General features: G+C 35.3%; 1 protein-coding gene across 2 annotated transcripts in view; it reads right to left on the bottom strand.

The window, feature by feature from the left end:
• Positions 1–15,549, bottom strand: part of LOC108734667 (titin-like) — a 285,054-nt gene that overhangs the window by 145,837 nt on the left and 123,668 nt on the right. The window contains exons 7-8 of one of the 2 annotated variants that reach the window (XR_003232563.1): positions 8,588–8,755; positions 4,308–4,447 (exon numbers count right to left, since the gene is read on the bottom strand). Coding sequence is in view for 1 of the 2 variants with exons in the window: in XM_018466310.2 (XP_018321812.2) it covers positions 10,286–10,344 (59 nt within the window). In the remaining variant the exon portion in view is untranslated. Of the gene's footprint in view, positions 1–4,307; positions 4,448–8,587; positions 8,756–9,860; positions 10,345–15,549 lie in introns of those variants that run through there. The other variant, XM_018466310.2, reaches the window with a different exon arrangement.

The following is a 15,549-nucleotide window of genomic DNA, read 5'->3' as shown; positions in this document are numbered from 1 at the left end:
TACGTACGTACGTACGTACGTACGTACGTACATACACACATCATCAAAAAAATTGGCTAGCATGCTACTAATATGTTAAAACGTGGAAATATAATGAAAATTCCGATTTCACTTTTCGACCCAATTACAATAACTTCCTAATGGGAAGTTAATAATAAATAAACAATTTTTAGTTGAACATTTGTAATTCCCAACAGCATAGACTTTGTCACCGAATAAATCATACAAACTGAAGGAATCCTTGCACAAATTTAGAGATAAATGAAGTTAGAAACACATTAGAAACAGAAACAAGAGTTAAGATGGGTAGAGGTAGACCTAGATTAGATTAGTGTTCACACGTAGTTATGGATGTGGAATGTTGTGGTTTTAGGGAAATGCGAAGATTAGCTCAGGAAAGGAAAGGGTGGACGTGCATGTCCAACCAGTTTTAGGACTGACGACCTTATGACATGACGAAAAGTCAAAATTCGGAGAAGGAAGTATCTATTCATGAATCTCAAAGCCCTATAAAAATTTTAAACGGTAGGCGCTGCAGAAAAGAAAATGTTAGAAGCGTTCGAAATGTGGTGTTACAGGCAAATGATGAGGATACCGTGGATAGAAAGGTTAGAAATGAAGAGGTATTAGAAATAATATGAGAAAAGAGGACTCTATGGAAGTCAATAACAAATAGGCGAGATATGTTGCTAGGATACCTTCTCAGACATGAAGGTCTAATCAGAGACAGAAACAGGAGAGGTAGAGGTAGACCTAGATTAGATTACTGTTCACAAGTAGTTATGGATGTGGAATGTTGTGGTTTTAGGAAAAAGCGAAGATTAGGTCATGATAGGAAAGGGTGGACGTGCATGTCCAACCAGTTTTAGAACTGACAACCTTATGACAAGACGATAAGTCAAAAGAGGTATTAGAAATAATATGAGAACAGAGGACTCTGTGGAAGTCAATAAGAAATAGGAGAGATAGATTGCTAGGACACCTTCTCAGGCATGAAGGTCTAGTCAGAGACAGAAACAGGAGAGGTAGAGGTAGACCTAGATTAGATTAGTGTTCACAAATAGTTAAGGATGTGGAATGTTGTAGTTTTAGGGCAATGCGAAGATTAGCTCAAGATAGGAAAGGGTGGAGATACGTATCCAACCATTCTTAGGACTGACGACCTTACGATGATGATTGAGTACATCCGTTAGGACTTAGATTTGGGCTTCTGCTATCAACCAACGAGGTAAGTAATTCCGTTAGCAAAAATAGGGGTCAAAAAGATTCTTAGTCACTGATTTACTAACTTTTAGTCATGCGGGTAGTGCCACGTTGGATATTTTCGATATTTTTTAATTTTCTGCAGGAACCCACAAATCGACACATTTACATTTCATTAAATACCACCACCATATAAATTCGAAAAGCGCAAAATTATTGTCGAGTTTCACGAAGATGCATGTAGGTAGGTATATTCCTGTATCACACCTTTTGGTCACGCAAACTTAATCATTTGACCAGTCGGCTTCGGATTGCAACTTTGTCCAGTTTTTTGTCCCTTAAGCACACTGCTTAATTAACCATGCACCCTATATTGCACCTAGTTAACACCCTCCAAAGTCTGCTACTTATTTCAGAAACACCCTGTATAGATTACAAAACTGCTAAGTCTTATCAGTAATTATCATTAACGGGGTAAAACTAAATTCGAATTAAAATAAAATCATCCACTGAGAAACCTCGAATTTTCGACAACATCAGAGAATACGTAAGAGAAGAAGCCATGAAATTGACGATAATAATTTGAGGCTTCACAACATATACCTATACTTTGACTATATCCCTAGTTTGTCTAATTTTAATTTCTATATTATAGACTAATGCAATCGGCGTAGGTTAAGTTAGTTTTGATTTTCTCGTAGGTATATTTAAATCTCGACTTGTCCTCCATTATTTACTAATTACACGACCACTCAATCATTAGGTAAAAGTAACTTTGCTTTCAAAAATAACGGCGAGTTGTAGGGCCATTATCACGTGATAATGTGATTTGTCCTGAAAGTTCCAAGTCGAGTGACATTTTCCCGAATCGCAATAATTATCCCTTTCACACGGCATCTGTGGCTCGGGACAATAATTAATTGTCCAAAGCGTTGACCGTTGTGTACATCTAATGTCTGCCGTTGTACTGTATGTATTTCGCACGTGTTTGAATAGGTACAGTCGAATAATTCATTCCGCGTTAATGCCAACGGCACAATTATTGTTAACGTTTATTAAAACTTGCACATACACAACAAATGCATTTTGCCGGCAAAACTTCACGCCAATGTGAGATGTGTTTTCGTCACAACGATAAATTAAATTTGCTTTCGTTCCGATTTCATCAATTCATTAAATAATAACTGTTGAGACTTTTTTAATCGAGTTTAACAATGGCGAAATTCGATCAATAAAGAGGTTTCCATTGTTTTCTTTCATATATTAGCTATAAAATTTAAATAAAACGTAACTGGAATGTGAATGAATAAATAAAATACCTGTACAAATGAAAAAGTTATGGAACACAGTAACTGAGTTGCTAAGGAAGTTGGTAACTTCCTTGGTAAGCAACTTAGTGGCTTCCTTGTTAAGCAAGTTAGCATCTTCTTCAATGAACAAGTTATCAGCTTTCTTGTTAATCAACGTAGTAACTTGCTTGGTAAGCTAGTTATAAGTTGCTTCTTATGCAAGTTAGTATCATCCTTCATAAACATGTTAACAACTTAGTAGCTTCCTTGTTAAGCAAGTTAGCATCTTCTTTGTTGAACAAGTTATCAGCTTTCTTGTTAATCAACGTAGTAACTTGCTTGGTAAGCTAGTTAAAGGTTGCTTCTTATGCAAGTTAGTATCATCCTTCATAAACATGTTAACAACTTAGTAGCTTCCTTGTTAAGCAAGTTAGCATCTTATTTGTTGACAAAGTTATCAGCTTGCTTGTTAATCAACGTAGTAAATTGCTTGGTAAGCTTGTTATAAGTTACTTCGTATGCAACTTAGTACCATCCTTCATAAACTGGTTAGCAACTTAGTGGCTTCCTTGTTAAGCAAGTTAGCATCTTATTTGTTGAGCAAATTAGCAGGTTGCTTGTTAATCAACGTAGTAACTTTCTTGGTAAGATTGTTATAAGTTGCTTCTTATGCAAGTTAGTACCATCCTTCATAAACAAGTTAGCAACTTAGTAGCTTCCTTGTTAAGCAAGTTAGCATCTTATTTGTTGAACAAGCTATCAGCTTGCTTGTTAATCAACGTAGTAACTTGCTTGGTAAGCTTGTTATAAGTTGCTTCGTATGCAACTTAGTACCATCCTTCATACACAAGTTAGCAACTTAGTGGCTTCCTTGTTAAGCAAGTTAGCATCTTCTTTGTTGAACAAGTTATCAGCTTTCTTGTTAATCAACATAGTAACTTGCTTGGTAAGCTAGTTATAAGTTGCTCCTTATGCAAGTTAGTATTATCCTTCATAAGCAAGTTAGTAACTTGCTTGTAAAACAAATGGTTAGTCAGTAACTTGCGTGTTTAGGAAGTCAACATGTTACTTGCTGAGTAAGTTAGTAGCTTGCTTGTTAAGCAAGTCACTAATTTGCTCGGTAAGCAACTTAGTGATTTGCTTGGTATGCTCGTTGGTAACTATCTTGTTATACATATCAATAACTTCGTTGTTAAGAAAGTTAAACAAGCTAGTAACTTACTTTTAGGCAAGTTGGTGACTTGAATGGAAAGGAAGTTAATGACATGCTTGCTAAGCAACTCAGCAATTGACTTGTTAAGTAAGTGTGAGACATCTTGCATGCTAAGCAAATTAGTAACTTCCTTATTAAGCAAGTAAGCATCTTACTTGCTAAGCATGTTGGAGTTTGCTTATTAAACAAGTTACTAACTTACTTAATAAGTGAGTTACATTGTAACTTGGTTTTTATGCACTGATGTCAGTCACGGCCATATTAAATTCATACAGTAATTGGAAAATGATCGTCTCCAAATATTTTTTTGTAGTTGAATTTTTGATTATCAAACAAAGAAAACATAACAGATTAAAAAACTATATATGTTTGGAAAAACCCATAATATTTTTAGATCTTTTCTAAGCCTATTCTTACTGTTAACTGAGCTGATCTAATAATAAATTATAATATGAAACCATCATCGGCTTATATGTTACAGTTGAAAAGCCAATAACAAAAAGTAAATTATGGCTTGGTTATTTCATTTTAATATCTGATCAATGGTAAATCAAAATAGTTAATACTATAAATGAGAACATAAAAGGTATAATAAGTCCTACCTTTTCACAGAAGAAGTAGATCGTGACACTTGAAATAAATCCAAAAATCTTGCTAAATTCAATAGGTATACATTGGTTTTTTTTCGGTCAATACAAGGATTTCTACATTTTCGGTAGGGGTGTAGGGTCTAATTCAGTTTCTGAAACGAAATAAATAACTGTTGCAAATAACTACGGATACTTTTGGAAAAGAATGGTAAGCCGTTTCAACTAAATGTTACTTCAAGTTTTCATTTTTATGCCCACATGACGTATAGGTAAAAGATATTAGAAGGTACTACAAAGTTCAACTGCAGACCCTTTTATAAACTTAAGTACAATATTTCCTTCCGACGAAGGATTACAAAGGGGTGGATGTTTTGCAAGAAATAACTAAAGAGAAATAGCGCTGTACAATGGGAAATTGTTTTAATCATTGTGAAAAATATAAAATACATTTTCTTTTTTGGCCACTAACAGAAAAATGCTGTATTTACGATTAATACCACACAAAAATAAAAATTTATAATTTGTGTAATAGTTATTAGCATTAGCAGACTAACTAACGCTTTTAAAATTTAAAACTAATCGGGAGAGGCCTGTGAAGTAGTAGCAGTAAAGTAATAGCAAGATGGAAGGGGCTGTTGTGTATCGGATGGGGATGATGTGGTTCATCGATTGAAACAGAAAGAACGGAACAACGTGCAAGTTGCTTGGGAGAGTTGACACAGCAAGGCTTTGTCCATTCCCTAGCCGATATTTTTTTAAATAACCAAACAAATTCATATATGAATGTGTAAATTCATTTTAAAAATGTTAAAAAAAAATCAGTGTCATCAATGCACATCCCAGATAAGAGGATATATGCGAGTAGTAAGTAGGCCCCAACGATAATAGCATTATACAAAGTGTCCCTGGACCAAGCCAGATTTTTGACGTGACAACATCTTATAATTCGCCGGCATGAAAAAACATGACTCATGCGGCGTTACCTCGCTCTGAGGCGTTCCATTTAAGGCTTGAAGTGCAAGCGAGAGCGCGGAACGAGCGACAAAGAGGCACAATCGGTCTCCGCGTTCGGCAGCGTTCAACATCTATCTCTCTCCTACTTGAGTGAGCGATGCGTCCGCGTGGACAGCTGCTATACAATAATACATTTCCATTTACCTCCTTCTCTATATCCATACAAAATATCTTTCAAACAAATAAAATTAAAATTTTCTTTTGAAAAATGAAACCATTCCATCAGTATTTTCTTATGACGTTGTCACGTTCGACTATCGTCAGTAAACCGACTTTACAGACAACCGATTTTTTTTTATTTTGATTTAATACCTAGTTAATGTTTCTTTTGCTCTTAATTTGTTGTGGAATTCTACAATTAAGTTAATACATTGTGTATCAATACTAATTTTTATAAAGTTGAAGTAACCATTTTTTGTTTCCTATTCCTATTGGTTGGAATTTTTCTTACAAAAATATTTAACGAACCTTAGTTTAGGTAGAACCTGAGTACCCCCAAATTCTTGGTAATCGTGTAAGTATTTGAAAATTTGAACAGTCTTGCAATTTTTCAAACACTTAATTTTCCTTGTAAGTTCTTTCTGCTTTACTAATCAAAATTATATTGCAACGTTTGTTCTTTATTAAATTCATATACCTTATACTATCAAAGTCATTTTTGTAGATAGGTATATAGCATATTAAAAATAATGCTCTGAAGAACTTACCAAATTCCATTGCTATTACACTAACGTTGACGTTTACTTGTATCTTAATTACACTACACTTTGTAAGTATACATGTATAAAATGATACATTTAACAAAAATTATGATTTACTTGATCGATACGTTAATTTCTAGTATTAATCTTTGATTAATGGAATACTAGCAGTAATTGCTGATAGTGTGACAGCTCTTAAACGTCGAGTAAACAAAATGATGCCAACTGCGCAACTGTCTAAAGTTACTTCTGCGTAGTCATGTATAGTACAAGCCGCGAGAGGAGAAATCTTCTCCAGCCGATAAATCTTTATGTTCCTTAATATATTTTTGCACATTAGTCGTTGGGACTGTATTGATTATTAATTTTTTTTTTAATAAATTAAGTGTGAAGTTAATTACTAAAGAGGAAATTATTTTTAATAAAAATACCCTTTTCTAGGAAATTACAGAATTGGATCTATCGCAGACAACTAACAACTAAAATACGCAATTAAGCAATTATAAAGCGTGCTTTTGATTGTAAACCAGCGAAAAATAATTTATTTTCATTTTGAAGATTAACTGTTCAGTAAATTTGAGTATTTCACCGGTAAAACTAAAAGGGGAACGAATCAAGTAGGAGACTTTTAAAACTAGCCTTTTCCTGTAAAATTTGTTCACAAATAAATCAACAATTTTTTCTTTTGCAACCTTATGTTTTGTAGATCATTCATAAGTTACTACGGTAAAAGCGGCTAATTAATATTAGATAATTAAACAGTACACTGAAATTAAGGTTTTAATGAAGCGTATGCTTATTCAAATTTAAAAATCTGTTTGGGCTGTTTTATAAACTTACAAAACTGAAGAAAATTTTGGATAAGAAAAAAAAAGAACTTCATTCTGACTTTTGTAGTAAATGTCTTTTGTTGTGAAAACATTTTTGAGACATATGCACATATATATTATATAACGATGAAAACAAAAATAATGAAGAAATATATATACCTAACTAACTACTAAAAAGACAGTTATACCCTCGGTATACAAAAACTGAGCTAAAAATCTGGCTTTTTGAGAAGGAAAGAGAAAGCCTGACACGAAAAACAAGTGGCTGATTTTCGATATCTAGGAATTTGGATAAGTCAGGATGGGAGGTGCAGTAGAGATATAACACAGAGGGTAGCGCAGGGTAGAGTCACCTTCAACAAAAAGTAGTCATTTCTGTGCTCGTGAACGGTTAATTTAGAAATCCGGAAAAGATTGTTAAAGGTGTATGTCTGGAGCGCGGTGTTGTACGGGTGCGAAACATGGTGGGAGCGGCAGAAAAGAAAAGGTTATTGAAGAAGATACCGTGGATAGAGAAGGTTAGACATGAAAAGGTATTAGAAGGAATAGGAGAACGGAGGACTCTATGGAAGTCAATAAGAAATAGGCGAGATAGGTTGGTTAGACACCTTCTCAGGCATGAAGGACTTGTTAGAAGCAGAAACAGGAGTTAAGATGAGAAGACGTAGATCTAGATTAAATTGCTGTTCACAAATAGTTAAGGATGTGGGATGCTCTAGTTTTAGGGAAATTACATTAGCTCAGGATAGGAAAGACTGCAGGTGGGTGTCCAGCCAGTCTTAGGACTGACGACCTTACATTGATGATAATTTAATATAAATTCTCGAGCTGGTCTATTTTATATTTTAATTTCACAAATTCTATTGTAATGTTTATCATTATTAGTCCATTAATCACCGATAAAGGAATCAGACTTAGAAAATTTCTTTTTAATCGAAAGAAACTGATACTTGTTTTCCGATATCTTTAATAGTTTTTCAGAAAAATCGTTTCGATGTTGAGAGTCAGTGTTTTACTAAAACCAAATTAATGAACTTTTGTTAGTTTCTCCTAATTATTGCAGACAACATCGACGTTTCGAATTCATTACAAAAACTCGTCTTCAAATCAGATTGCAAATTAACAGTTCTTTGTTATTGTGAGTGGCTTCAGATGTATCAGTTACATAATTAAAATCACCAAAGAATTATCAGTGCATTCTACACCCTAAAACACATTGTACAATAAAGGGGGACACGTCGTTGTTGTTTGTGATAATAAAATAATTTTTTATCTCTTGCGTTTTATAACAATACTGTGAAGAAATGGGAATTGGCGCATGATTGAATTCTAAAGTTTAAATATTGGTCGTGAATGTATTATTTCACGGAATATTTCATCCTGTTGGCTTACTTTACTTTGAGGCAGAAGTAGAAACTTCCTCTACCGTGTAGCGCGCCCCGTCGTCAGTGACAAAAGAATACGCACAGTTGCAATCGTTGTACGAAAACTTTAAGAACTTAATATTAAATAGGGATTTCGTCAGAATTTTTATCAGAGATAAAGATCGTCTAAAGAATATATAAAATTGAAAAAATTTGGTTAAAATCTGACCAGTAGTTTTTGGGAGATATCGCGAACCCTAGTATCGTTGTTACTATTCTATTCATATAGGTCATTCGAAGTACATCCTACATCGTCCAGTAAATCAAGTGAATTAATAATATAAGCAGTAAAAGCGAACATAAAATGTAGTTATAAACCTTACCTTTGTGTGGATACAGCAGGTCCTGTCTACAGTCGAAAAATCCTACTTAGATTATTTCCCAGTCAACTGCTCTTCTAAAAACATTAATGTCTGCCTAATATATCTAATATATTTTTTTCGGTCAATATTGGAATTTCAAAATTTTGAGGTATAAGGCCAATCGGATTTCTGAAACGAAGGAAATAATTGTTCAATTGTTGTACCTAATAAAAAAAGTGCACCTCCCAATTCTAAATTCTAAATTTTGTGATCCAATTTCTCATAATCTGGTAATTGATAACTAAAAATAAACAATTAGAATACTAATTGTCCTTGGTACAAGATAAAATAAGTGATTTGCATCCTATTTGCAAGCTTTGACTGTCTAATTTTTAATTACCAATTGCTCGTTAATTACTCACCAGATTACAACAAATTACGTACCAATCTGGGTGCGAACTCGTCCCAATTAGAGAACAACGACGATCGCCGAGAGTAAATCATGCGCGCGCAACATCCGTTGCGTAGTAAAATTTTACTCTCAACGCGCCAAAAGAAGTATAAATTCAAAAATTTTTCGTAGAGAATTGGGCGGTGCACAGTTTAGTGTGTAGAATAAAATTAGTACAAGTTTCGCATTTTTTATAAAGTCTGTTGACATTTGATTTCCTTATTTTTTGAACACATTTTCTAATATGCCAATTTAGAGTTCGTGACGGTTACGACGCTATTGATGACAATAAAACAGTTACATATTTTAGGTTTCGATTGAAAAGCAATTTAACGGTAACTACGACAATAAATTTCGTCGTAAAGTCGTTATGGTCCGAAAATCGCAACTTCATTGCCCGTTTTTTTTCTCTTGCCGTCAACGCAAGAGACGGGGCGTTGAAGGAAGACCGAGCGCGAGACCATAAAAATAACTGAAGCACAAATCGCAAAAGTTTTTATTACTATAAAAATGGTACAACTCTTGGGAGGAAATGTGTTATATTTTCTCTTTTTTCGGGGAGCAGATCTACTACAAAACAAAGTTCAACATTGTTCTAAAAATAGGGGCTACGTCCTGCAGGAAGTTATCGATAGATAATAACTTAACACTAAACATGATTGTTTTATAATAATAACATATAATTTCTTTTTTTTTTTGCCTTCGTGTTATTATTTCATTAACATCTGCATAGCAGCAGTACTCAACATTGANTATTTTTAATTATTATTATTATTATTATATATTTATATGTATATATTCATATTTCCATATAAATTTACTCATTTATACACTGATATTTTTTTCTGTTTATATTTTACACTGTATGCAGTTTTTTTTTTTTATTCTCGATCTGGATGCCATCCGAGTCGATGCCAATAGTAACAACGATAACATATATAATATATTTATTATATAAAGGTTAAAGATGAGAAAACTTCAGGAAAATGATAACGTCAACTAACGAGTCTCTCTCTTCATTTTCTTCTTCATTTTTTTGCGTATTATTTTATTTTTTATCTTCCCCAAAGCACTCCTGCCAAGAACCATGTAGATGTCGTACTAAACCAGTTCGGCAAGTCACATATATTTTGTGTATTAGTTTTTTTTTTGTTTGTTTGTTTGTTTGTTGTACAAAAATAAGCTCGTTGAAATATTGTTTGGGTAGTTTTTGAATTTTTCTTTTTGATTGCGTTGTCCGGTCTTTAAGAAGTCTACATAATCAACGATTACCGGAGTAAATGAATTAGAAGTGGTGGAACGATGTAACACGTTGAAATCACAGAACCTGAAACAAAAAAAGGCGAAAGGTCATTGACAGTGAACGATAGATGTAATGCCTACAAAAAAAAAATAGACGAAAATAAAAAAATACCTGTTGAAAAAGAATTTTGTAAACGGTTTCGAAACTTCTAACTTCTCTCCGTTTATGGATCTATAGGGACGTAGAAATTCCAGATTCACCTAATAATTTTAAACATCTTGTCTATAGCATAAAGATGCAATTTTATTTGTTTTTCCAACTCGTTTCCTTTGGCATCTGCTCTATGAGAAACTTATCAAGTTTCTCCTCATATCTCCGATATCAATTTCTAGCTATCTTCATAAGTTTCTTGGTCAATTTTGCTACTACAACTATATAAAAAGTGAATTTTGATGTAAATTTGGAAATTAAGTTGTTATAAACCAAAAGTACTTACTAATCTTTACAGAATTTTAATACCTATTGGCATAGGTAAATATTATTAAAACACTGTTAATTTTGTTTAATGGACTCTTCGATTTCAAATCTTCACAAATTTCGTCGACACATACATTACACATATACCTAACTGGTTCAACAGTTTTGCCAATAAAGAAAGAAATTTTTTTAAAGTTGCGCTTTAGTAACCAATCAGGTGGTTAGAAGACGAAAAAATAGATCAATCCCAAAAGTTATCTGATGCTGTCTTGATTCGGGTCTTAAGGCTGTCGTGTGTTGGATTTGCTTCTTAACGCTTTGCTAGCATGAGCTAGCAAACATCCACATCCAGCATCGGAGANAATGCAGTAATGTTCAACAGATAATTTATTCTCTTCTGTCTTCATTTCGCCCGTCTTATCTTTCTCACCCGAACCACCACCCACCCATTCCCACGATTCCTGAAAGAAGGTTGAAAAGGGTTTTCCTCTGTAACTCCCGGCGTAGTCCGGAGGGACTGCCGTCTTGATTCGGGTCTTAAGGCTGTCGTGTGTTGGATTTGCTTCTTAACGCTTTGCTAGCATGAGCTAGCAAACATCCACATCCAGCATCGGAGATGGTAGGACTTCTGGAGAAGCTCTCCACTAGTGCTAGTGAAACATTAGGAAGTTACTCCAACCGATGATGGCCTTTAGAGTTTAGGCCCGAATCAGCACAGCATCAGTTTTCTCACTGAACGCGAAAGCTCCTACCAATTTTCCAAAAGTGTTCATTTAATTTAAATAAATCACTATCCTGTTGTAATATGTTACTAATGAACCACGATTATATATTATTATACGTATAAGTACTTGGCAGGCCAAAATCTACGCCATCAGGGTAGTAATTGTTTTCTATACAGTCTTTGTTAGTTCTGGTACGATTATATTGTGTTCGGGGCATGAGAACAGAATTTATATTATTTCATAAATAAGTAATGAATTTTTTGTATCTTTAACCCACTAAACATACAATTTAGTGATGAAAATAAATTTGCATTGATCTTGCAATCTTGGTTTTAGCAAATACAAGACGAAGGCCATGACCAAACGAAGAAGACCAAGACTAGAATCAAGACAAATAGGCAAGACTAAATGAAAAAGTATTACTTTCGGTGGATCTATGAGTTAAAGTATTTGAAATAATTTTTCTTGGAACAGAACATTTTTTTGTATTCAAAATTTTCGGTCTGCTTTTACCATACTTTAACACTAAAATAAGAAAAAAGAAACTTTACCGTTGTTTGAGAATTGTATAATATATGGTATAATATAAAGACAAATTGATTTATTTTCAATGTTTTTACTTCTTTCAAGTACGTTGAACTATTTTTTTCGCTGTCAAAAAGTAAGTTCTAAATGGAATTATGAGGTTTTAGTAGCAGATCCATAGACTTTGATTGACTTCGAACGGCTTCACGTACTTCTCTAAGAATTTAATTTTCTTTCGGAATTTTCGAACGTTCCACTTCAGTGTACATCCTACCAGAAAAATTGATCTCACACATGTTGTTTATTTTTATAAAAGACTATTACTGTTCCTATTCTGTTCCTGTCTGGCGTAAAGAACGGCCATCATTCTGTTTGCTAGCAACTAGGAAGAATTGATTAGCCGTCAACTATAAGCAGTCACGTCTTTTCAAAATCCCTCTTCGTTACGTTCTTTGTTTCGGCATCCACTTTGGATCGCCCCAAACCCAAACACCATCGGAGGCAAACGAAATAAATAAATCAGTCAAGTGGCCATTCCGGGTTTAGTACAATTTCGACTTGCAAAATTGATTAGGAAGTAAAGTATACGGGAAGCAGTAACCGAAAGGCATTAAAATTTTATTACGTTCCTAACGGCTGAATGTTTTAAGCAACGAGTGACGATAGTAGAATAATTGCTCTTCTGAGGTCCGGATACACTGTTTAAATCGCACCACTGATACGTGACATTACACATCAAACAGAAAATGTTGGAACATTGAAACAGTTAGAAATATAGTCGGAATTTCAACTTAAAACGGTCATCCACAGTTAGAATCTATATAAATAATTACAAAACTCATTGTTCACAATATTAAATAAACATAGTAGTGGTATTGAATGAAAATCCACCATTTTCGAGAAAAACGTAGTAGTATGTCAGGCAAGTCCAATTTCGGCCGTGGTAAAGTTTAGGACAACGCAACGTGGCATTCAATATCAACTGGTAATTAGTAGCATCAATGCTGTAATATATATTTTCGTATCTTTTTGCTTGCATGATTTGTTCTTCGATATTTTCGGGTTCATCTGAACAACTGCTTTTCCGTTTCAGAAGTCCCATGTTCGGTTTAGTAAAACAATATAATTTAGTGAAAAGAAAAGCATTTTAAGTCTTCTCCTTTCGTACATGAACAGGAAGGATTATGAAATGAAATTTCATTAAATCAGGTTCAATATTAAACGGGTCGACGCTTGGTGCAGAAAATTTCATGACGACAAAACCGCAATAAGCCGTGGGAGATTATCTCGCAGTGCCCGTTAAACTCGATGACAATTCAACTCATTCCGCAGGGGTTTTTAATGCAATAATGTTCGAACACGAAATTAAACCGTCACGTTCGACGACATCGGCGGGATTAGTGTGTCCGTTGCCACCCTATGTGCCGACGCCATCGTTGTCGTCGCCGATGCAACCATTTCGAAATCTGAACATGGTCCCGCTTTTAATACGCCACTTATTTGCCCGGTATTCTTGATACAGAATTTAATGGAAAACAGATTATCGTGAAAGCACTTCCCTGCCGAGAGAGTAAATCAATTCGGGTCTGGGCTAAAGGGAGAGTAGCTAGTGCCGACGCCGATCCCACCGATGGCTGCTCGATCCACCGTCAGACCGATCCTGCATACTGATGATGATCGACGACTACCTACCTCTACCGTTACGTTCGTTAGTTTGTTCGTTCGTACATGAACAGGATCGGATTCGATTAAATTCTAACAGCGCACTAAGCCATAGGAAATGCGCTTGATAAGGGTCACTTTTAATACAACTAATTTCCAGAGACATTTAATACGTTCTTAAACCATTTAACCAAAATTTTTAAGCATATAAAGGATTCAATTCTAACCTCTCTACTATAGACGTAGCCTTAAATAAAATAACGAAAAAGTAGGGAAAGAGCGAATATAAAGATAGGAGGCGAAAAATTAAAAAAAGTGACTAATTTTCGGTATTTAGGAAGGCTGATAACTTAGACTGGAAAGAACAGTAGAGATATAAAACAGAGAATAGTGCAAGATCGAAGCGTCTTCAACAAGAAGAAGAAGAAAAGTCAAAAAAAAAAAAGGTGTATGGTTGGAACGCGGCGCTGTACAGACGCGAAACATGGACGGTGAGTGCGGCGGAAAGAAAAGGTTAGAATTTTGATTTTTCTCGAATTTGTGCACTTAGAAGCGTTCGAGATGTGATGTTACAAGCGAATGATGAGGATACCGTAGATAAAGAACGTTAGAATATGCGAATGGAGATCACCATGGAAGGAGATGAAGGGCTTGTTGACACATAGTAGAACGAGCGGCATGCCCTAGAGGTTTAGACCATTTCTTGGCATTCGGGAGGACGCCGGTTCGTTTCCGGATCCATCTGCCTTGGTCCAAGTTCTTCTGTGGTTTCCTTGGATCACTTAGGCAAATGCTGAGGAAATAAGTTTCACAGATAATTTTTCATTCTCTTCTGTCTTCATTTCGCCCGTCTCATCTTTCTCACCCGAACCACCACCCACCCATTCCCACGATTCCTGAAAGAAGGTTGAAAAGGGTGTTCCTCTCTAACTCCCGCCGTAGTCCAGAGGGACTGCCCGTCCACCGGCATTAGTGTGTAGTGTTAGTAGTGTGTGTCCAACCCGTCAGAACTGACGACTTTATAATGATGATGATTATAGAATATATACNTGAAGAAGCAACAGCTTTGTAACAGTAAGACGAGGTTTAAAGTCTACTAGTGAAAACATAAACTTGTAACAATCTACTAGTGTATATACGAAGTGAAAAGTTTTACGAAGAACATTTAAGCGGTTGTCCATCTGGGCTGCGCCTCAAGGCGTTTTCTTCTGGATTCAATTCTAACCTCTCTATATTATATAAACGTAGCCTTAAATAAAATGAACAAAAAAAAATAGGGACGAAAAAGTAGGGAAAGAGCGAATATAAAGATAGAAGGCGAAAAATTAGAAAAAAGTGCCTAATTTTCGGTACCTAGGAAGACTGATAACTCAAGATAGAAGGAGCGGTAGAGATATAAAACAGAGAATAGCACAAGGTCGAAACGCCTTCAACAGAAAGAAGTCACTTCTGTACTTACGAACGGTTAATTTAGAAATTCGAAAAAAGAATGGAGGTCACCATGGAAGTCAGTAAGAAATAGGCGAGATAAGTTGGTAGGAGTCTTCTCAGGCATGAAGGGCTTGTTGACACATATTAGAACGAGCGGAATGCCCTAGAGGTTTAGACCATTGCTTGACATTCGGGAGGACGTCGGTTCGATTCCGGATCCATCTGCCTTGGTCCAAGTTCTTCTATGGTTGCCTTGGATCACTTACGCAAATGCAGTAATGTTCAACAGATAATTTATTCTCTTCTGTCTTCATTTCGCCCGTCTTATCTTTCTCACCCGAACCACCACCCACCCATTCCCACGATTCCTGAAAGCAGGCTGAAGAGGGCCTTCCGCCCTACCTTCCGGCATAGTCCGGAGGGACTGCCCGCCCACCAGCATTACTGGCTGGTGGGAATGAAACACCCA

This window comes from Agrilus planipennis, unplaced genomic scaffold, assembly GCF_000699045.2.
Source record: "Agrilus planipennis isolate EAB-ADULT unplaced genomic scaffold, Apla_2.0 scaffold52, whole genome shotgun sequence".
NCBI lineage: Eukaryota > Metazoa > Arthropoda > Insecta > Coleoptera > Buprestidae > Agrilus > Agrilus planipennis.
The sequence above is the reverse complement of the archived record's forward strand: the minus strand, read 5'-3'. Positions and strand labels throughout refer to the sequence as shown.